This window comes from Thermobia domestica, chromosome 12 (genome assembly GCF_964235325.1).
Source record: "Thermobia domestica chromosome 12, izTheDome1.hap1.1, whole genome shotgun sequence".
Taxonomy (NCBI): domain Eukaryota; kingdom Metazoa; phylum Arthropoda; class Insecta; order Zygentoma; family Lepismatidae; genus Thermobia; species Thermobia domestica.
Genome location: NC_137465.1, coordinates 160,987,560 through 161,010,611, shown reverse-complemented (window position 1 = coordinate 161,010,611; position 23,052 = coordinate 160,987,560). Strand labels below are relative to the sequence as shown.

General features: G+C 35.6%; 1 protein-coding gene across 1 annotated transcript; it reads left to right on the top strand.

Moving 5' to 3' along the window:
- The first annotated feature begins 640 nt into the window (after positions 1-640).
- LOC145666791 (facilitated trehalose transporter Tret1-like) lies at positions 641-16,394 on the top strand. Its single transcript, XM_081734349.1, has 3 exons — positions 641-734; positions 6,497-6,578; positions 12,593-16,394. Exons 2-3 carry the CDS (start codon positions 6,533-6,535, stop codon positions 13,945-13,947), a joined length of 1,401 nt encoding a protein of 466 aa, XP_081590475.1. The 5' UTR covers positions 641-734; positions 6,497-6,532; the 3' UTR covers positions 13,948-16,394.
- The last annotated feature ends 6,658 nt before the right edge of the window (positions 16,395-23,052 follow it).

Here is a 23,052-nt window from a genome sequence, read left to right as displayed (position 1 = left end):
AGTTCGATGATAAATAGGTGACGAAGTCTCATTAAAAAGGGGGAAAAAAAGAAAAGGAAAGATCACTGCTTGTTTCTTTACGTACCACTTTGGCAACCGCTCACAAAAGTTAATATTTACTTTAGATGTGTATACAGCCGTAACAAAGGAAAGTGGAAAACTACTAAATTGACTTCTATAGTAGCTGAATGTAAAGGTGCTATCGATGCCTATCAATCACAACTGTAAGATGCTTTATCTAAAGATATCACAGAATAATACCAACTACTTATGTCATTCCAAATACGGAAATAGCCATCAACCACTATATGCAAGGAAGCTTTGTGTTTTCCCATTTATTTCTGAAAACTCTTTTCACAGATTATGATTATACATTTTACTTTGAGTCATCTTGTAAAGAACAAGATAATGTTTCACCTGAAAAAAAGGAGAAGAAGAAAAATGTAGAAAATGGAGTGATGATAATACACGTTTAGTGACAATTATTCACGTGGACAATAATCGGTTATAATGATAGTCAAATATAATGATAACATTTGATCTTGATCATCTGGTATGCATTAAAATCTTTTGTTTATAGGTCAAGTAGGAGTGATAGCTTTCTTTAAAAAAAACTGATAAAAGATAAAAAAGTGAAGAGTAAAAAGATATTTGGAGGCAATTTACAGATATACACTGAAATAACATTGATAGTTTCAAATTGACTTTTGTAAAGTACAGAGCTAAAATTGTCGGTAAGTGGTCAATATTACCTCTTGGATATTCTACACATTAGTACATTGTTTCCGTAAATAGGTCTTAATAAGGCGTATTTAAAAAAAAGGAAAGAAAGAAAAACAACATAATGAAGATTAGTTCGAGAACTATGTGAGAAGGTGTGTTAGTGTAACAAACAAAACTGTCTTGTCCCTTAATGGAAGTCGAATATCGACGTCATAGTTATTCATTATTTTTTTTAACTTTGTTATTTACTTGAGAAAAATTCAAATTAATATTTTTTATATTAAATAGATGAAAGGTTTAAGCAAACATATCTATTATTGCAGAGGTAGGTAAAATATAGGTAACTGAGAAACGTAACCACACTTTGCTAAATAATCTTTCACAGAGCATCGTAGAGTAATACGGATATCAAAGATAGTCTCTAGTCAGTGTGAATTTCCGTAATATATACTGATAAAAGTACTCAGAAAGTAAAGGTAAAAGGTTCTAACTTAATAACTTTGTTTATCTTTAAAACGTACCAAATTCGTTCTTTTAAAACTACATATGTTTGCTTAAAAATAAACAAACCCGAATTCAGTAGAAGAGTGGTCACCTCTGATGCAAAACATCACTGGTTCGATCGCAGGCCATGTGAGTGTATGACGGACGACATCGTTTCCATGGGTTCTCCCGTTTTCCAATACATTTTCACAATTTCATCAATTCTTTCGTAATCATATTTACTTTCATTAATCGTCCGCCTCATTTAACTGAAAGAGCTAAAAGAATGTTGAATTGAAGATTTCTTTTCTTTTCTTTTGCTTCTTTTTTTTAAAATAACTATTCATTAGTACCAATCCAAAAAGGGTGTTTCGTGGTTTTAACCCCTTGAGCAAGATATTATGTAATCACATTAAAATATGTTTGTAACATCTTAAATTATATGTACTTGGAAGCTTGAGCTCGCTCCTTGACGAACTTTTGCGTACGCCTCTGGAAGAAATCAATGCATAATATTTTAAAATTTCTTTGCGTAATTTTATGGTAAATATAAAACTACTACTCAGCCATTTTAACTCCGATTTCACGTTCCTGAATGTAACGAAATATTAGTTTTGCCCTGCAAAATAACGCTACATACGTAATGTATTTAAAATCGTATCTAGGCTAAGGAAAACCATTTTGGTGAAGGAGCCCGCACAACCCTTATGGAAATTGGATTTCGGAGAAAATGACTGAAACCGTGATATGTTGTAGATATTGTGATCCTGAGAGGAAGTCTTACTTGGCACAACCACCAATCACTGACCAATTCGATTATTTTTTTCTGTATCTTTCCCCGTTTGCACGATTTGAGCTCTTTCCGATTGTAGTTTCTAATTCATGTATGATCAGTGTTTTCTTTCTTTTTGCATGCAGTATGTAATAAGCAAATACATTACGTACACAATTAATTATAATGTCAGTGATATATGGTGTTGCTCATTGGGCAAAACACTCCAAACAATAAAGACTCATCTTAGACTGGAAAAATGGTTATCCTTCCTTTTTTCATCATCATTTGGCCATGAAACAAACCCTTGAGAGATATACAATATATAACCCCTGTATACAAACATGGGGTGTTAGAATGTGTATCTCGTAGGATATACTGCTTTATTGTTTTAAAATTTCAACACTTCCAGTGTGCCCTAAAAAATGTAATAGAGAAATAACGGCCATGTTTTCTTTTTTTTCTTAAATATTCAATTAGAAGTGAACAACCTACACAAAATGTTTCATCGATCAGTGAAAACTGCATCTTTCTAGAGCCTATAGTTCCCGAGAACTCACTGTCGAAAGGATATGCTAAAACATATAAACGCCCACAAACATATAAAGTTTTCTATCATTTTAATATATACATGGAATAACTTGAATGGAAATGGGAAGATAAAATGCAGTATAGAAAGTAAGGATGAAAAATCCTTTAGGGCAACAATAAAAGACATTACGAAAAAGCGGACTGAATCATGACACAGGGAATTAACAAGGAAACTAGAAATGTACATTAATTGAAAATACACAGATTTCTAGATCTTTTGAAGTAGATATGATATGACAATGTATCAACTTGGAAATGGGTGCGTCACTAAATCGAAGAAAAAGCAAAATAGTGTCATCTTAATGAACGTATTGTGAAACTCATAAGAACACTAGAATCACAAGAAATTGGCATAATACAGTACGTTAATGCAGTGTCTCACTGTCAGTGTTTTTTTTTTTTTTTTAAATTTGTGTAACTTTATTTTATGATGTACGCCAGCTTTACAAGTAGTAGGCCTATGTGCCTAAGGGAGTATTTATGGCACCATTAGGAGACGGTAACAGGGGTGTAGCCAGCAGGTTTGTGTAGGGGGAGCCCGTCGTTTTTGAGGGGGGGGCAGCTACAATGTACAAAGCCAAAAAAAAATAGTGTTTTTGAGGCCTGAAAGAAAGGAAAATTTTGGTTTCCTTCTGGAAAACTAAAAACACTAGTTTAGCTTATTATTATTATTATTATTATTATTATTATTATTATTATTATTATTATTATTATTATTATTATTATTATTATTATTATTATTATTTTCTCCATAAATTATATTCAAGATAGTTTTTATTATGCTTAATCAAGAACTACTGTCCGGGACCAAACGCTATACTTTTGTGCATAACTATAAAGGTAACTAAGAAAGTTCTGTTCCTTTTCGTGGAGGTCTGTGTTCGATTGGACCTCACACCGTGAGTTGAATGCGAGTGGAGATAAGACGAAGGTCAGTTGTTGGTGTGGGTATATCCAACATACTACCTGGTTGTGGCAATTCAGATACACCGTGAACTTGCGTAAAGACAGAGGGAACATGAGACATCCACAGAGCGTCATAAGAGCATGTATGCTGAACGAGTTCAAATGGAGGTCAAACGCCACTGTAGCGGGACAGAAGATATGCCAGGCCTTTGGTGAGGGTGTCGTGACGACGCGGACAGTGCAGCGATGGTTTAACAAGTCTAAGGCCGATGACGAAATACCCGAAAACACCACGTGCCGGAAGACCAACATATGTACAAGAGGAACTGGGACTACAATTCAGTGTGTGGAGAAACCATTCGGCAGCACATCCATCAACTTGTGAAGCAGTACAAGTTGGGTCGATGGGTCTCACATGTTTTGACTCGGGGCCAAAAGGCAACGCGGCAGTCGCCTGTGTTTTTTTACTATTTCTGAGCCATTTCTGGACAGGGTGTTGACATGTGGTAAAAAGTGGGTCCTATACGAAGCTCCATGGCGCCGTCATCATTGGTTAGCATCCCATGAAGCGATTTCAAAACAGCCGAAACCAGCACTGTACCAGAAGAAGGTCCTTCTGTGTGTTTGGTGCATCATGCATCGGGAACTGCTACCAGCTGGTCAGAATATCAATGCAACTGTGTAGTGTCAGCAGTTGAGCTGTGCTCAACAAAAACTCAAAACTCTGGAGCCATCACTTCTGAATTGCAAATGGGTCCTCGTTTACGGAACAACGCTAAGTCCCACGTGGCAAGGATGACTCAGGACACCATTCTCCGCCTTGGATGGGAAACAATATTGCAACCACTATATTCCCCGGGTATTGCACCGTCCGATTATCACCTGTTCCATTCTTTGGACAATCACCTTAGAGGACGCCAGTTCAAATCCCTAGTAAAAGTCCAAAATGCACCTGAAACCTTCTTCGTTTCACGGCCCACCAAGATCTACCGCGATGGATTCCATGGCCTCCTAGAACGTTTTGAGAAGGTCGTCGATGCTGAGGACTAGTATGGGGACTAGTTTTGATCTTCCAGATTAGGTGACATATCGATGTTCGAAGGTGGTGGGTGAAAAAACAACAAAACTTTTCTTGGTTACCTTCATATTTAAATATAAGACCTTGTATACAGAACCTATCTACACAAGATTGATTTTGTTTGAAATTTCACTTAATTTCTTTACGGTTTCCTTACAAAAATATTTATTTATTATTCGTGACTAAAAACAAAAAAAAAAAAAAAATATTATTATTTTATTACACTGAGTAGAAATATAAGAGAGAGCGAATGAAATCCAAATTGAATAAAAACGTTGTTTCTCACAAAATTTTCCATCCTCTATGTCTTTTAAAACTTATTAAAGCATATAAAAATATACTGTACTTACAAATCAGTTCAGTACCTTTGTTTTATGGCTGTATTTGTAGTACCTTGTTAAAATGTTTGTCTTCAAACTGTCAAATATAAATCGCAGCAAATTGTGTAATCTGCTGTCACAAAAAAGTATCCTATTTTTCGATCGGTATAAGGAAGAGATACCATACTATTTTTCGATCGGTATGGAAAAACAATATTTCTCCATACTATTTTACCTTAAATTATTAATTGTCAATAAACTTTGTTACTTTTAAATGAATGAAGCGAGATAATTTTACTATGATGTTTTAAAAGCTGGTCATTTGGGGGGGCCAGGAAACCATTTGGTGGGGCCTGGCCCCGATGGGCCCCCCTTGGCTACACCCCTGGACGGTAAGCAGCAATAGATAAAAATCTGTTAGTTAAGAGATTACTATTCGCATACAGTACCAAAATAGATATTTTTTCCAGCAAAATAATATTAAAAATATAAATTACTTATTATTGGAATCAAACCTCTTAATTAATACATACGAGTAAGTTTTTATTTTTTAATTTTCTTGAAAACTAGATATGGGAACTTATCCATAAATTATGTTATTTTGTTCAACTGGATGTGGTCTATCGACTGAGAAGTCCTTATCTTTGTACAGTGTATTAGTTAAAATAAGTTACAATTTAAGAGCTAATGAAAATGTTATTCTATACCATGCATTGTCAACTTGCTAGTGTCATAATATAGAGTGTAATGAGGATATATTTCAGTATCGGTTTTATCTCAATAACTGACGTGGTTTATCTCAATAATACGTTTATCTCAATAATACTAGCAGTACCCCCGGAATACGTAGAGTGCTCCCCCGAAACATAGTTTCTGAAAGAAACACTGCCTTAATGTTAGGCGTACCTGATTGTGCTTACAATATTTTGATATGTACAATATTTTTTGTTAAATAATATTCCATTTTTGCGTCATTCCTTGTGAGTGCTACCAACATAATTCTACACTAGGCGAATGTTAAAAGACGAATATTGAATTCAGGCTTCCCCTATATTTTCTTTCGATCTTTCATATGTAAATTTCATTGTCAGAAATTATTGGGTGATTCTTGAAAAGGTTAAACTTGGTATCAAGCATTTAAGAATAGTTTGTGTCAGTAGGGTCAACTTGAAGTAAACTAAGTTTTGAGGGAAGGTATTAACATGTTTTTCCTACCTACCGATTCCATAAAATAGAGTGAATATTTCCTTTCCGAACCCATGAATGCTATTTTGCTAGATGCTAACTTTGAGAAAGCTCTTTGTGGAGTTTAACACTTACTGGAATTAATTTTGGACGTCAAATAAAGTCAGAAATTTAGAAATTCCCAAACTTTCTGAAATCACACTACCCTTTACATTCTCTGAATTCATTTTTCTAAAAATTGCTATAATTCGATTTGTGGATGTATTTATAAAATCTAAGTTCTTATTTATGTTATTAGCTGTATAATTTTAAATGTAGACATATAGACGCGACGTCTCGGATCAAGACAGGTGTCATCTCTAAATGTCAAGATATAATTTGGGAAACTATAAATGAAGTTTTAACGCAAATTAAACAATAACTTTATGTTAATTTCAGCTACTGGGTCAAAATTAAGAACATTGTTTCTCCAAAATGGGCGAATCAGAAAAGCTTCCTCAATATGTAGCATGTATCACAGGTAAGTTAAATATTAATTTTTCTTTGTTTTATTCCTTCAGAAATGCATTGTGGTGCCAGTGCTTTCGAAGTTAGCATCTATATACGTTTCCTGCACTTTGTTAGCTATACCGATTGAAAAATTGTCGGCATACATATAGTTTAAAATATAGTGACTCTCCCTGCTAATATACTACGGCTACAAATACAGTGTTCTGCATAAAAAAAGCTCTTAATCCTTAAAAACGTTTATTCTAGTATCCATTTGACAATTTTGTTTACTATTTAGTATTTGTTTACTATTTATTTTGTATTTGAAGCTTTTTGTAAGTCACAAACTGTTTTAATTTCTATCTGTATTTGGTTAGTATTGATATACAGTTAGGTAACTAACAAGTTAGATAAGAATCAACGAAACATCTTATCTAACTAATTCGCCTATATATTTCGAAGTTTCATTTTATGAAAGTGAAGAAAACCTTCTATCTGGAATACTTAAAAGGCGAAAACTATCACAAGTCTTAAACAACGTTCTTGAAATTTGGGTCTGTTCATATATGAAAGTATTATCGATCCACCTATTAGAAAAAGTTCGAACTTCTACATGTGGGCTATATTCCCTTCCCCATACACAAAACCGTACCAATGTTTGAGCACGTTTGAATTTATTCAATCGATTCTAAAGATCGCAAAATTGCATTCAAATAAAGGCTAAGATAAGTGTTTGTAAAGTCACGTGTCTCATTCTACGTAGGTAAATAACTTTAATATTTTTATTATCTGAAGTTTTATTTTTTTAATTTAAAAAACAAATTTATAAAATTATAAATATTTAAAATTCACTATAAACAATTCTGGTTAGTAAAACCATACAATTTCGAAGAATTACGACTACGCATTATTTGCGAATGCGAATTTTACTTGCCTTTACCAAATGACTAATACTTTTGTGCCTAATGATATGGGTGATTTCCGTATCTACTCTTGTGGAAGCTTAGTTTTCATCAGTTTATGCAATATTGTATTTCAAAAGTGTTTAAACATTCAAATAAGTTTAAAATGGTATAGAAAAATATGTGGTTAAAGTCTATGGGTAGAGTATTGGTAGGGAGGAAAACGTGGTACACATATGCGGGCCTCGTCAGACATTTCTAACTACATCATTCTTCTGATGAAAGTATCTGGTGCCCAACTTTGTGTTTGTACCATTATGAATAAAATAAAGTTTGATTCATAATTTCGTTATGAATCAAGATAGAACAAACATAATCACATTAATGAGTGACGTACGCCAGCTACAAATGCTCATTGCAGTTCAAAGTGAGTTTGAATATACAGAATGTTTCAAAACAACACCAACAACGTTTGGGAGGCGATTTCTGACCAGTGGCGAAGGGTGATAGTTTCAAGAGGGTAGGCCCAATGTAATAATAATAATAATAATAATAATAATAATAATAATAATAATAATAATAATAATAATAATAATAATAATAATAATAATAGTAATAATAATAACATCAATAATATCTCTGCATTACTCATATCATCTTGTAAATTAATTTCAAATATCAGTTTTTCTTCCCATCAAATATGTCTATTACTTTCTTCTTGTATACATGTAACAAGCAAAGACATTCTAGGCACACTTTTTGCAAGTTGTTTGATGAAATATATTGAAGTAAATTAATAGGTCTAAGATACTGATTTTCGTCGTAATAGATGACTGTCAGTTCATTCCGCAGCTGACTACCGCCGAAAGTGGGATACAGTTTAAAAAGATTCTCTAGTTTCTTCCTAAGAAAATCACTATTGTAATGCTGAAACTGTTCACAGTCAAGTAGTTTTACAGATTCCATAGATAATAAACCACGAAAACTGTTTCCATCTGAACTTCAAGTATATCCAAAATTTCGTAGGAGAGTGGCTTTTAAGCTTTGATTTTCTTTATCAACCAACTGCAACGAACTAATATTTTAACAAATCATCCACAATTTTTTCTGAACGCAATCAATGTTTGTATGACTCCTTTGTAGCTAAGCGTGACATATTGGAAGTATATTTTCTTTTGCAAAATATGAAACAGATTATCGACAGACATAAATATTTTACTGCTCAAACACAAGAAGGCAAATTCACATGTTTTTAACGTCATTGTAGACCACTGACAACACTTATCCGGATCTCAATTTTCATAATGAAATTCACGTATGTGAATCATACTATAGCTGATCTGAAATGGCCGTGATGAAATTTGTTTCAATTGGGAGCGATCGGGTGATGAAGATGGACTATCACATTATCTGTAGTTCACAAAAAACGTATGATGTTTCGTCTACTTGTACTGAAACAAACTCTGCTTGTAAAATTTCATCTTTAATTATATTATTCAAAACACATGATAAACCTTCAATCAAGTCGTTTTGTATGTCACTTGATTCCCTTTTAAAAACAGAATCAGACTTAAATATTTTTTTTTCATACGCCGCTCTTTATTTTTCAACAACTCTAATTTTTTTTCTGTATCAATGCATGCAGAATTCTCTTGCCCTCTGTTTGTTCTATTTTCAACGCAGGCGTTGGTCTTCGTTCCTTAAGACCAGCATATTAATTTTCAAAAGACCACTGGCATAGAGGAATTATATTATGTTCATTTCTCCACTTATTGGCATTTTCTCTCATGCACTCTTGCAAATGTAAGAAGAAAAAAAAAGTCACTAACAATATCTCAAGAACACGCTCTCTTTACTCAATTCTAATGAACCTCCGGTACTTGGGGTCTCTGGTTCGATCCCAGCTCGCGCCGTGAGGACTTTGTGGTGGACAAACACCGTGCTCGTGGGTTTTCTCGGGGTTCTCCCTTTCCTCCCACTTTCTTCATTCCACCATTTTTACTCATTTCTCATTATCACCGTCTCCTTTAGCCTAACCGGTAGAACTGTAGGACGTAAAACTTAAAGATTTCATTTCATTTTCATTTTTTTTTTTTTAATTCTAATAAATAAAACGAGTCTGATTTCGTACGGGTTTGTGTCAACGTAACGGAATAAAGGGGAATCAGTTTGCAATAATAGGCGTAGCACTTTGTTCCAGCTTTTGCGTTGCTTTAGAGTCCGTAAAATTAAGCAAAGTTGGTACAGAATGGGGCCCACGTTCTCTTGCTCTTTATTTCATTGACATATCGAATCGAAATCGAAGGTCTCGAGAGAAACGCTTTATGTAGAAACGAAAGTCGATAAGCGCTGAGGCCGGTCTCTTTCGCAGGTTACTATCAACACGTTCTCTCGCGGGATTTTCTGAGTAGCTTGGCGGTAATTCTACTGCCGCCTGAGACACTGCTCGGTGAGCCTCCCAGTAGTGGTGCTAACCAGGATTTCTTTATCGAACAATAAAATATTTCTTCAACCTAGGGAATTATCATACATTTTGGGCAAGGAAAATGAATTAATTATGAATTATAATTTCTGAAAATAAATGGGTAGGCCGGGCCTCAGGGCCTCTTACTACCCTTCCCCACTGTTCCTGACACCAAGATAAGGCAAAAAGTATAGACCAACCTGGGTGCACAAATTCTTTCTTTCGGAGTTGTAGGCTGCCGAAAACATGAAAAAATTAAATTTAAAGGCCCATAGCTCCAAAACTATAGAACCTACCGTAGTCGGGTCAAGACTTCAGCTAGGAACTAGTATGTATCCTATCCAAATATCCATGTTTCAGAATCCTGCGGTACTTCCGAAACAATTTTTATAGAGGTAATTGGTGAGTACTTCAATGCCCTTAGCCAAACTCCCTTTATAAAAGTTATTTTGGAAGTACCGGAAGATTCTGAAACACATAATTGGATACGGCACATACTAGTTTCTAAGTGTACTCTTGACCTGATACTTTTTGACTTATCTTGGTGTGAAGAATCACCTTCCAAACGTTGTCGGTGTTGTTTTGAAACACCCTCTATATACAAATCACGCTTGTCCTAAAAAAAAATTGAAACTTGATTGGCTGAACACCCGGCTTGACGAAATTCCGTGTACGGCATTGACACTGCTGTTGTCTGGAAGCATGCCTCACTATAAAATACTATCACACACTTTCATTCTCAGTTAAGGATTTTGATCCAAATCCAATATGGCAGCTCTAAAGTAGCCGCTGAATCCCTTGTGTATACTGACATGTTTGTCCATTTTTCCATATTGTATCCACAGACTACTGTAACTTCATATTTTGATATAGTTTTAATTTTAATTAGATTTTGGACCACCAGGTATAACCGTAGAATGTTACATGAACAAATTAAAAGATCTCTTTAAGAAAAAGTATGTAAAATATTAAAAAATAAATGAAAATAAAAAAATACAGCACTGTGAACTAGAAGAGCTCAAGTTGTCAATCAGGTGTTGCGTGGCCAATGCAGGCTTTCTAAACTGCAGCTTGATGACTGTTAATTAATATAACTTCCTATTTACATTACGATACTGGGTCAACATCGAAAAATCCATGCTCACACCAAGAATTGAAGCCGGGACCATGAACACAACTTATTCGAGCTATCTATTCAGTGACATAACTAGGGGAAAAACTGGGCTTGTGTTCGGGTGCCGGATTGGGAGGGCGCAAAATGGGTACAAAATTGGGCAAATATTTGGGGGAGCGGTTTGATTAAGTTGGTCAGGGGGCACTAAGGCGAGTTTTTGTCCCGGACGACAACTAGCGTATTTGCGTCGCTGTATCCATTCGACTATGCATGAATATAATTAAATAATCTCGCAGGATAATGATAATAATAATTACCAGTTCCGTTAGATCCTACCACATGCCCTGCATATACCCAACTATCATGTAATTTAGCTAATATCCTATAATAAACGGGGAATGGTTTAGTCTGTGTGTCACACTAATTTCTCATATAAGCAGTCATGCTAATGGATGAAACATCCTTGCACTATCGACTGTTAAACTGGGCAGGCAACGAGATATATAAAATAACAGGTAGCTCCAGTTCTCGTTTGGCTTCCTGATTAGCTCCCTGTCCGTGAGACTTTTGGAGGGACTTTGGCCCATCTTGAAACAGTATACCAAGCCACGCATCTTTCTATAGCGTAATTGCGTATGTAGTATTTCACTTGTTCTCTTTGAATGATGCCTCGCGATCCCAAGGATGTTATAAAATAGAGGATCTGCCCATATGCATCTTCACCCTATTAGGTAACTGAATGACGCCATATATGTTGACTCGAAACATTGCGATCTTCACATGTAGACACGTAGTAGAGTGCCTGACGTTTATTTTTATTTAAGTTGTTGCTACAGATTTATATTATACAATATTTTCATGCTGCACGTATGTATGTGCAAACTGAGTGAGAAGAAATTACCCGAAATAACCTTTCACAGGTAAGAAAATCACCAATCATATGATACGTATGGCTTCACCATTTTGTGATATGGGCAGATCCTCTATTTTATAACATCCTTGGCAATACCTCCAAGTCACCTCACCGACAGCAAAGTATCCTGGGAAAATTGAGAGCAGAAAGGCTGAATCGAGAGTCCCCTGGGCAGGCAATTTACCAATTTAAAACTATTGTGCAGGTTTAATTGTAACTTGGAACTGATTGTTTCAATTTAATAATTTCCAAATTTGATGATTTAATTGCAACTTAGAACTGTACTGTTTAAATTTAATAATTTCCAAATGTGATGATTTAATCGCAACTTAAAGACTGTTGTTTCAAGTTAATTATTTCAAAATAGAACAAGAGCCGTAACTATATTTAGATTTGATCATTAACATTTGTGTAACTATACTTTAGCCACCCGAAACCCAAAATTATACATAATTAGTACAGAATGGTTTAGTTACTACAACCACTCTCATTTTGTTTGGAATCAGAGAGTTATTTTGATGGGTCGCTCTTTGATGATGCAGAGAGCCAAAGATTCTGGTTGAGAACTTGTTTTAAAACTACAAAAACATTCAATAATTTCTTTAGCAAGTTGGTAATTGGTAGAATTAATATGTTTTCTTTCCTGTTTCAGTGACAATTGGTGCATTTGCTCTTGGGACTATTTATTCCTGGACTTCACCCGCTCTTCCACTATTGGACCCAACCAAAAACAAAACGATGGAACATATAGATGTCCCAGTATATGAAGAGCCAGGATCATGGGTGGCTTCCATTATGGCTCTTGGAGCTATGACGGCAATGATACCGATGGGTATGGCTGTGGATAAATATGGATTGAAATGGCCAACGATTGCTATCCTTATTCCCTTTGTTTTAGGCTGGGCTCTAATAGCCTTTTCTCAGCATCTTGCTATGTATTTAGTTGGAAGATATTTAACTGGGATTGCCGGTGGGTCTTTAAGTATCTCAGCGCCGGTTTATGTCGGTGAAATTGCAGAGAAAGAAATCAGAGGAACTTTGGGTTCTTTCTTCCAGTTGATGGTTACTTTTGGTGTTTTATTCGTATACATAATAGGAACTTATGCTTCTGTAATGGTTTTGTCTATTATCTGTGGCATTATTCCAATACTATTTGGTATACTTTTTGTCTTCATGCCGGATTCCCCTCAATCTCTCCTTAGGAAAGGAGACAGACATCAAGCTCATGCAGCACTACAGCGGCTCAGGGGTAAGAACTGTAACGTAACTGCAGAACTAAATGAAATGGAGGCCATAGTTACAGAAGCTCAACAGAAAAAGGGGTCGTTCAGGGATATTTTCGCTACTCGAGCTGCTAAATGGGCAACTTTCATCTCATGTGGACTCATGATCTTCCAACAACTTAGCGGAATCAATGCTGTTATATTTTTCACAGTTGATATTTTTCATAGTGCTGGTAGCGAAATTGATGACAATGTATGTTCCATGATTGTTGGTGCTGTCCAAATGGCAGCTACTATGGTTTCGACTGTTGTTGTTGACAAACTTGGTCGTCGAGTTCTTCTTTTGTTTTCTGATATCGTCATGGCAGTTTGCCAGTTGATTCTTGGTTTGTACTTCTTATTGTTAGAAAATACTGATACTGACGTCAGTAACATTGGGTGGCTTCCCTTGATTGCAGTGATCATTTTTGTAGTTGCTTTCTCGCTTGGATATGGCCCAATTCCCTGGATGATGATTGGTGAATTGTTCCCTCCTGAAATTAAAGGCGTAGCAGGTTCGCTGTCTTGTCTCATAAACTGGTTAATGACATTCATTGTGACGAAGTTCTTTAAAAACATAGAAAATGCCTTTGGAGGTGCAGCCACTTTTTGGATCTTTGCTGTGATTTGCTGTATCGGAACCGCCTTTGTATTCTTCTTTGTGATTGAGACAAAGGGTAAATCGCTTGATGAGATCCAAAATGAGCTTGCAGGGAAGAAATCTCCAGGAAAAGAGAAAGCGTGAACCACATACAGAACTGAACGAAAAAAGTTTTAAAAGACTGAAGGATACGTGACTAAAAGCAAAAGATCTGGACACTAGAAGTGAAAAACCGGGTAGGTAAACATTGTAGAAAATGGACAACATGAAGTGAGATAATTGAGAATTTGGATGTGTGTGTTTCGCGAATGAGTGCAGATCGAACATCCTATAATTCCTCATTATTCACTCAAATGTGAAATAGATATACCAATATACTTCCAAGTTCTAACTTGTGATAAGACGAGTGCTTACTATTTGTACTGTTCTTGTTATGCACTATGCAGTGTATAAACAAATGACAATAACCAACGTTCCTGTTAAGAACTTGAAATTGTAAATAATATGTGAATATATATTGCAAATATTTTGATAAATGGTAAGAATTCTTTAAAAAAATGGAACAAATATACATTTCATAATAGAAAAACTATTATAGTAGTATAGTATTATGGTACTATATACATATTGAAGCAGCACCATATAGCGATGTGTTGCCTATAGAACTCACTCTGTATGTCGGTATGCCTTTGCGAATCATAACAATCACTTTTGCGTAAGTATCGGACATGACAGAATGTCCAGGTCTCGCTCTGCTTTTCAAACATGTTAAACTTCGCGGAAATTTCTCAAAGTACTAGCATATCTGCGTTCTTGGTGGACTCTAGATGGAGCAAAGTGTAGAAATTATCTCTGTAAACCGTAGTGATTGTGCCTCAGTAAAACTATTCTTAAAATCACAAAATATCATTCCTTGCACAAAAATGCTCTCGAATCGTACATATAGATTGTTTGAATCCAACTGGCGGGAACCTAAGACTCTTCGAGCAAGAGCTGCTTGTACGCAGTGTTCGAAGTGGAAAAAAAGCAAAGGCGGTATATTCTATTACGATTTTGACTCGACATACCGGCTATCTAAATGTTGAAATACAGTGAGGGTATGTTGCCTAAAAGATTGCATTTCTATTTGCATAATGACTGAAAACCACTGGAAAGCTTCTCTGTAGTTACGGGCGGAGAGACATGGAGAGATTTTGATCCTTCGCCAACAATTTTCTGAAAGAAATCCCCTTACGGTGTATTAGAGAGAATTATGGATCAAAATGCTCAAAAACTGACTTCTTATCTTAACAATTTCTTGTAGGAAACCCCCTGGACCCCCTACTCGACTGAGGGATATTCCAAACCCCTGGAAGATTAGCCTTCTGCAGCAGACAACTCCTAAATCCGCCCATGCTCAAAATGTGGCATTTATATGCATTAAGGCAAGAAGACACACACATGTATAAGAAAGAAACAATTCACCATAACGCATCAAAATATAAAGTAGAACTTCTTTGAAGACACCTCTTTTAAAAAACAAAAGGTAGAAAGAGATAACAAGAATGTCGGTGTTGTTAACTTAGAAATTATTTCCACATCTATATATATAAAATTGAAAATCACTATGTTTGTGACTCTAAATCTCCTGAACCTCCCGACCGATCTCGATCAAATTTGTAACATCGATGAGGTTCGAGGCTGGGCTGGTTTTAGGCTATTCACTTTGATGGCAGAAGTGAGGGTTGGGAGAAAGGGAGTAGGTATAAAAATAAATAAAACTTAATAACTCCTGAATCACTCGACCTATCTAGATCAAATTTTCAACATAGATGAGGTTCAGGCCTGGGATCGTTTCTATGATTTAAATTTGACGGAGTAACGTAGCGGAGGAGAAGGAGGGGAGATATATAAAAATTAATTTATATAAGACTGAAACTAACTTTTTTTGTAAGTTAATTACTCTTGAACTATCCGACCGCTTGTATGCAAATGGATATGAAGCGCCATTTATTTTGTGTCCCTATCCAACTAATGTTTGTTCATTGGCTGCCCAGATCTGAACATAAAATATATATGTATAACATTTAATATCAGAGGTTGGGAACAATATGGACAAATCATATCAGCAACCATGCGTTAGAGAATAATTTGTCTCATACTTAAAGAAGCGGCAGTGGCCTTTCTAGCCCCGAGTATTCGTAAAGAATGTGATAGGATCATTATTTAACATTAAACTAAAGATGCGATTCTCGCTACCTATTGTACCATGTAGTAGTAACACATACATACATGTCAAAAATATCAATATGAAATAAAGTTTCAGGTTAAATGTTGATCTGAGCAGCGTAGTATACTTGGTCTTGCCAAACAGAAGAGTAATTTCGAACACAATTAAGCTTCAAGATCATTAAGACATACTGTTAAGCAAATCTATGAAACCAGTAGGTAAGTTCATAGATGTTGGATAATATATAATATTACGTGGTATTATGTAAAATTGAATTTGGTTTAATACACATTTTGTATCTCCTGATGATGTAAGATTGAATGTTATTTCCTTTGTATTCAAGAATACGCAAGAACATTATAGTCTTCTGAATTATTAAACATGTGTATATATTACAATACTTTTGCATATTTTATTTCTTACCTTACCTCGATTTCAATATATTTTTACATAGAGTAATTCGGGAGGAAGTGAACATAGTAAGCATGAAAGTGAAAAAGTCTTACACAGAAATGGTAGCACGGCTGATTGACAATTATATATAAATAGGACAGACCTTCTGCATTCTGAAAATACAAGTATGGTTCATATCGTGTCTGCAGTATGGTTCAGTCGTGTGTGCAAGTATGGTTCATTTCGGACACAGAAAGAAATTAATCATACGAGGTAAATTATTCATTTCATCCCACACTTGGGGGTGAAGTGAATATACACATGGGGTGAAGTGGTGAGAAGAAGTGTCCTCGACATAATGTAAATAACAAGATATAGACTACTATATAATGAGTGTACAGCTAACGAAGAACATCTACATGATGTAAAGAGATACATAAGCTATTGTTGTAGAAATACTTAGGAAGCAAATAGGCATACCAACCCGAGATCGTGTTCAAAGTACCGTTTCGGGAGGATCGTTGTCTGACCTTACAAAAAAGAGCACAATATTTGAGTTCCCAATAAGTTTTGAATCCAAGTTTCTCCTATACGAGACTGTGGTTTGGAGCAGTGTTTCTTTCAGAAAAAAAAAATGTGTTCGGTGTGTTAATATTCGGAGGGGCATACATACACACAATAAGGAATGATTAACAGACCATCCACGTCACCCCAAAATATGTTAGTCACTTCACCCCACCACGTAATCTTTTTTCAAAACATGTTTTGTTTCTTTATGTTCGCAATATATTGAGGCATATCTATATACATGCGTACCTAATTATTGCTGTGGAAGTATTGGGTACAGCACGATTATTTCAGGGAAGAATTGCCCTAGTTTCTTACTGTTCTATATTACAATAGCAACAAAAACGGCTACAAATCTACTCAACTTCAATGCTTTCCATGCTCGCTGCATTCAATAGTTCGCTTTTTACCTCTGTACACTGCCTTCTTCGTCAGCCCCAGACCCAATACTGCACACACAGGGCATTGCAAGGTAAGCGCCGATTATGCTTTTTTTTTTTTACCACATATAATTAATTTTAACTCTATTCACTTCACCCCTATGGTCGCTTTCTCCCAAATTACTCTATATGTAACAGTTACGGCACCATTCATGGGCCACCTGACCATCTGGATGGCTTGAGTCATAAATTTTGTCCGGTATGAGTATCGTTTCTCAGACCTACCCTGATCTAGTGTCCAGGACAGTCTCAGACATACCTGATTCCTTGTCTGACCCGGAAGTAGCCAAAATCATATCTGCCCTAGCGTATAATAAGAGAATCTTATAGTGGACGAACAATATCCACTAATTCAAGTACACGATTTCACATGTAATGCTATTTCTTAATAATGATGCATTTAATCTATGTAGCTATTTGGATTCATCTGGGACCTACTGAATTGATCTTATTAGTACGTTGGAATCAGTACCATATTCTCTCTTACCAGGAATTGAAGCCGGTTCTGTGGTCAAATTCTAAACAATTAAAAAGTTTTCAAGATATTCACAAAAGTTGAGGTTTCAAGAAGAAAAGTGTATATACAGCATTAAAAAGCATCCTAGTAGGAGTACATGGATTTGACCAAAAGTTAATATTACTATTGTCCATGACATTGTCTCGTCTCTAAAAGGTAATGTCTTGTTTCGAAAAGTACATCTGTTTCTATTAGAAAGGCTCCTGACTGATCTCTTATGAGGAAAGTTCTGTCTCGTGGACAACTCTAGTTGACACACAAGATGCAGTGTCTTTTCTGGTGCGAGAAGTCTCTATCTTTACGTATCTCAAGTCTTGTAAGTTGTGAAAGATAACACGATGTCCGCACGTTCTCTTGAGGTTTTTCTATTTCCTCCCATATTCTCGTTAGATCAATTCCTTTCATCACCATTCAGTTTCATTAGTCACCAGTTCCCTTTAACCTAAATGGCATAACCGTTGGATCAGTGTATTTTAGCCTAAAAGGCATAACTATTGGATCAGTCCCCTTTAACAGGACACAACCGTTCGATCAGTCTCCTTTAGCCTAAAAGGCATAACCATTACATCAGTTTCCTTTAGCTTAAAAGGCATAACCGTTGGATCAGTCTCCTTTAACTTAAAGGTTGGAAGTCAAAAATATCATTATCACTTCACAATAAGATGAGTAGGTGGTTTTGATCCCTTGATAGAATTACATTAGCAGATTCGCGACTTTCCGTGGGTATGATGAAGTTTCGTGGTCTACGACGTTTCGTAGTTCACAGGGTCTGGTGAGTCATAGATGTGCTAGCTTCTAGGTCAAGGGTCAAGAAGTTCGTGGCTTGTTCCATCAGTGATATGCACAGATTACTCGAATTAATGTCTAAACATGATGAGATATTTAGAGAGCATACATATATTTTACAGAAGGATTTAGTTCTTGTTAATAATGTTAATTTACGTTGACAAGACTAAAGAGTCCTGGCCCCAGCCTATACTCCCGTAAAAATTTCTAGGTCCGGAGAATTATATTGCTGGAATGAGATAAACCGTGACCAAATAAAAATAAAATCGTAGGTAGACATCTGTTATCCTGTATGTTATCTCTTGGCAGCCATTTTTCAATATGGCGTCTGCTATAACACTTTCCACATTATATCGGGAACCAGTGACACCTCTTGAGTGGTTTAAAATTATAAACCTGTGTTTCCGGGATTGTAGAATCTGATGAAACTATTTCCAATTTAGTTGTAAATATTTTCGAGTATCACGCCACGGAAACTGTATAAAATTACATGCCACGGAAACTGTATAAAATTAAGTAATAGAATATATTTTTATTATTTCAAAAAAGAGACAAGTGTTTATTTATTTATTTGTAAAAGGCATACAGAATTACAATCCTACAATTGCCTTAATAACATAATATATTTAATACAATATCATTATTCTATAGGAAAATAGACAAGAAAGGAAAATAGACAAGCTTCAAAGACATCACAAGGGAAAGATAAAAAGCACAAAATATGAAATACAATAAATAATGTACAAGAAAGAAAAATTAAATGTAAGTATAAATATTTTCCTGCAATTTATGCACATATTATAAATGCTTGACAAATGTAATTTCAATTCATCTTTTAGAATGCCATAAAATATTCTCAAAACGCATTGCGCATAAAAGGACATAGGAAACCCATAAATGTATTACGAATGAAATTTCAGTTCATTATTTACAATGTCCAAAAAATATTCCCAACACATATTGCATATAAAAGAACATAGCAATAGTATTTTAATTAGTCCTTAGTGATGAGCGCAAGAGTCTTGGTCTTGCAGTCTTTGCAAGAGTCTTGCATGGAAGACCAAGACCAGGCATCCCGATGCAAGACCAAGACCAAGACCAAGGGGTGCAAGACCAAGGGGTGCAAGACTAAGATCAAGACCAAGATCATAACTGCAAGACCAAGACCAAGACTCTTGCGCAAGAGTCTTGCACAAGTACCGGTACTACTTGAATTCTTTTATAGAATGTAAAAAGGGGAAAAATCATTACATCTTTCACTTGAATTTCTTGGCTTCAGTAAGAATGCCACTGGAGTGAATGTTCCCAGTAGTTTGTGTGAATCGAGCTGCTCCTGTAGCATATAGGTACAGTATGTTGTTTTCTGAATCGCTTGTTCGCGTTTTCTGTAGTTATTACTCGTTTTCAAGCAGCACAGGTGCCATTTTAATCAAAGCTTGTTACACACAAAGAGATAGGTCATTCGTGCTGGATTACGACGCATTCCTACGTTTTTAAACAATGAGGATTACTTACCGGAAAATCAGACACTATTCTACTGGTGTGTTATCTGGAGTAAACTTAAACCTTCGACCTTCGAGCTGGTAAAGTTTGTCTGCTCGTCCTCGGATAAATATAGCAAAAGAAGGATGTGTTTTTCACCCTTCAGTTGCTTTGCCTCAGGCAGTCTAAAGACGAAACGCCACTGCAAAATAAAGAAACGCAAGTAGCGAGCGCAAAAAGGAAATTTCATGCATACTTCGAAGTTGTTATGGATGTGGGGAGTATCCCTATGGGTTATGCAAACTATGCAAAAATCAAAGAATAATGTGGCAATAAAAATGAAAAACAGAAACTTTTCAGAACTGAAAACATCTTTTATCAGTTTACGTAAAAACGATACGTAAGAACGTAAGAACGAAACGCAGGAACTATTTCCATTAAAGCAGCAACATACTTGAAATATTGCTCATTTCTTTAAACCTGGTTTGATCATAATCAATATTATTTTAATTTTTCTCTCCTTTTTTGGCCAATATTGGTAAACATATCACCACCACCACCATCATCATCATTATCTTAGCTATTCTGCCATTATTGGCAGTTCACTTGCTACATCTGAGAAGCTTCGAGGTACGGCGTTCCTCAGCTAGTCTCTTCGTCAAATATAGGCAACTTTCTGTTTTAATACCTTCCTTCAACTACTCTTCTTCGCCTCTTCCTTTCTTTCCTTCCACCATACCCTCTGGCATGTCCCCATAATACAGTTCCTACTCAGCCAATGTCCTAACCAGTTCCCCTTCTTCCTCTTAATTATATCTAAAATTCTATTTTTCTCCCGTACTGCTACTACTTTTAACACCTTCTCATTCGTTTTCCCTTCAACCCAGCTAATTCTCTCCTTTTTTCTTCATGTCCACATTTCGAAAACCTCATTTTTCATTATTTTTTTTATCGCTTTTGCGTAATGCTCTTGGTTCTACCCCATAGAGTACATATTGGAATCAGTAAAACAAAATTTTAATGTTTAATTGGACGTTTGTTCAATACAAAGATTAGGTTGAAAAAATCTGACGCCTTTAGAGTATAAAAACAATATTGCAATTTATGATATTTTAGTAATTGTGCCGTCTTGATTTTCTTTTATACGTTCTCAGGGGTAGTCTTCTCAGTTTGGGAACAAGTGGAGTATTGGATCTTTTAAAAAATATAAAAGGATTACGAAACGTTGTGATTTATTATATAAGTAGTGAAGCGTGGGCACCTATTGAAAGAAAAATAATAAAGGTCATTGCCTATGTTGTACACTATCATCATACTTACACGAAGGTTAACTATGTTACATTTAGAAACATAGATTGTATTTCCGTTACTATTGGCGCATTGTAGAATTTATTATCCCTTATATCCAGAGTAAAATTTACCTATGAAAAGTATAAGATTTCTTAAAAGCAAGACTTGCAAGACTCTTGCATGCAAGACCAAGACCAAGAACAAGACTGGAGGTGCAAGACCAAGACCATGGGTTCCAGCGCAAGACTGAGAGCAAGACCACCCGGGTCTTGGTCTTGGTCTTGCATTTGCTCATCAGTAGTCCTATTATTCTTTGCAATGTACACATTAAAATCGTAATCCAAAATCCATTTCAAAACATTAACCCAGAGAGCTCTATATCCGCACATAATTGCTTAATTTGCACGAAAATGTGGTTTCTTTGTTGAGTAGATACTTCTGGAACAAGTACTCTTCAAGATGTTCAACCTAGTCGTCAACGTAGAGCCCTTCAATAGCAGCAAATGCATAATTTGTCAACAAAATACGTCAGAGCGATTGACCAGTATGACTTCTGGAATTAAAAGGTTAAGGAAAATTGCTGAAATTCGAATGACGACGCAAGTAAACGTATTAAAGCAAATGATAGAGAGAAAATAGTGTATCACAATGGCAACGTTTGTTACATGGCTTATACTGTGAAAAAAAATCCATATATGTAATTCGAAAATCGAATAAAGCTGAAGCATCTGAAAGGGTTGTTGAGAAAGAGGAAGAATGTTCATTATTTCCACCATGTACAGCATCGCTTCTGTCAGAAAGACGGGAACATTCTGAAACATGTAGTGTGATTTCACCGGGGCTTTTGCCGTGTATCATTTGCCTAAACGTAGGAACTACAGGAAAGATGGGAGAGATTGTAAAGAAAAAATATAGTATTAAAGTGTGAATACGTGCAAACTCTTTTCCAGGTGCAACTTGTCGTTTCCAAAACAAAATATTTTGTCGAGTTCCTGACTTGGGTAGTGGGAAAAAGTTTTCGCAGCTGACTTGTACGCACGTGAAAATCGTATACGAGGATGCATTAGAAAGTATGATAGAGCAGTTGCAGAAACAGAAACGGAGATACGCCAATCATCAGAAAAAAATCTGTATTTCAAACAACAAATGTGAAGTTAGAAACACTTATTAACTCTGGTTATGCCCTGACCTTATCTAAAATAAGACAGTTTATGAAGTCTATCGACATAGGTATACAAATTTATAACAATGAAATCAAAATATTTCTCGTACGTACTTACGGCGAAAGAATACGCTTATCAATCCAATAGGAAGAATGAATCCCTTTTGGTGTTTCCGGCAAGTTTGACAGCAGAGGAAATTGAGAAACAGTTCGAGCTAACGATACATTAAAATGTGCTGCAAACATTCTATTAAAAGATTTACTTTCTTTGGATTTCGGGCTGCAAAATACGTTTTGTGACACCTCTGAACTTAAGAAATCATGGGAAACAATACGTATGCTAGATAGTGTAGTCACTTTTTTAAAACATTATTCTATTTTCCATCCATCTAAAAACTTCACA

What these genes read in the sequence shown, in the direction of transcription:
- LOC145666791 (XM_081734349.1), top strand. Translation starts at nt 6,533, where the DNA reads ATGGGCGAATCAGAAAAGCTTCCTCAATATGTAGCATGTATCACAG. An exon ending in ATATGTAGCATGTATCACAG is followed by an intron (nt 6,579 to 12,592) that starts GTAAGTTAAATA and finishes TTCCTGTTTCAG; the next exon opens with TGACAATTGGTGCATTTGCT.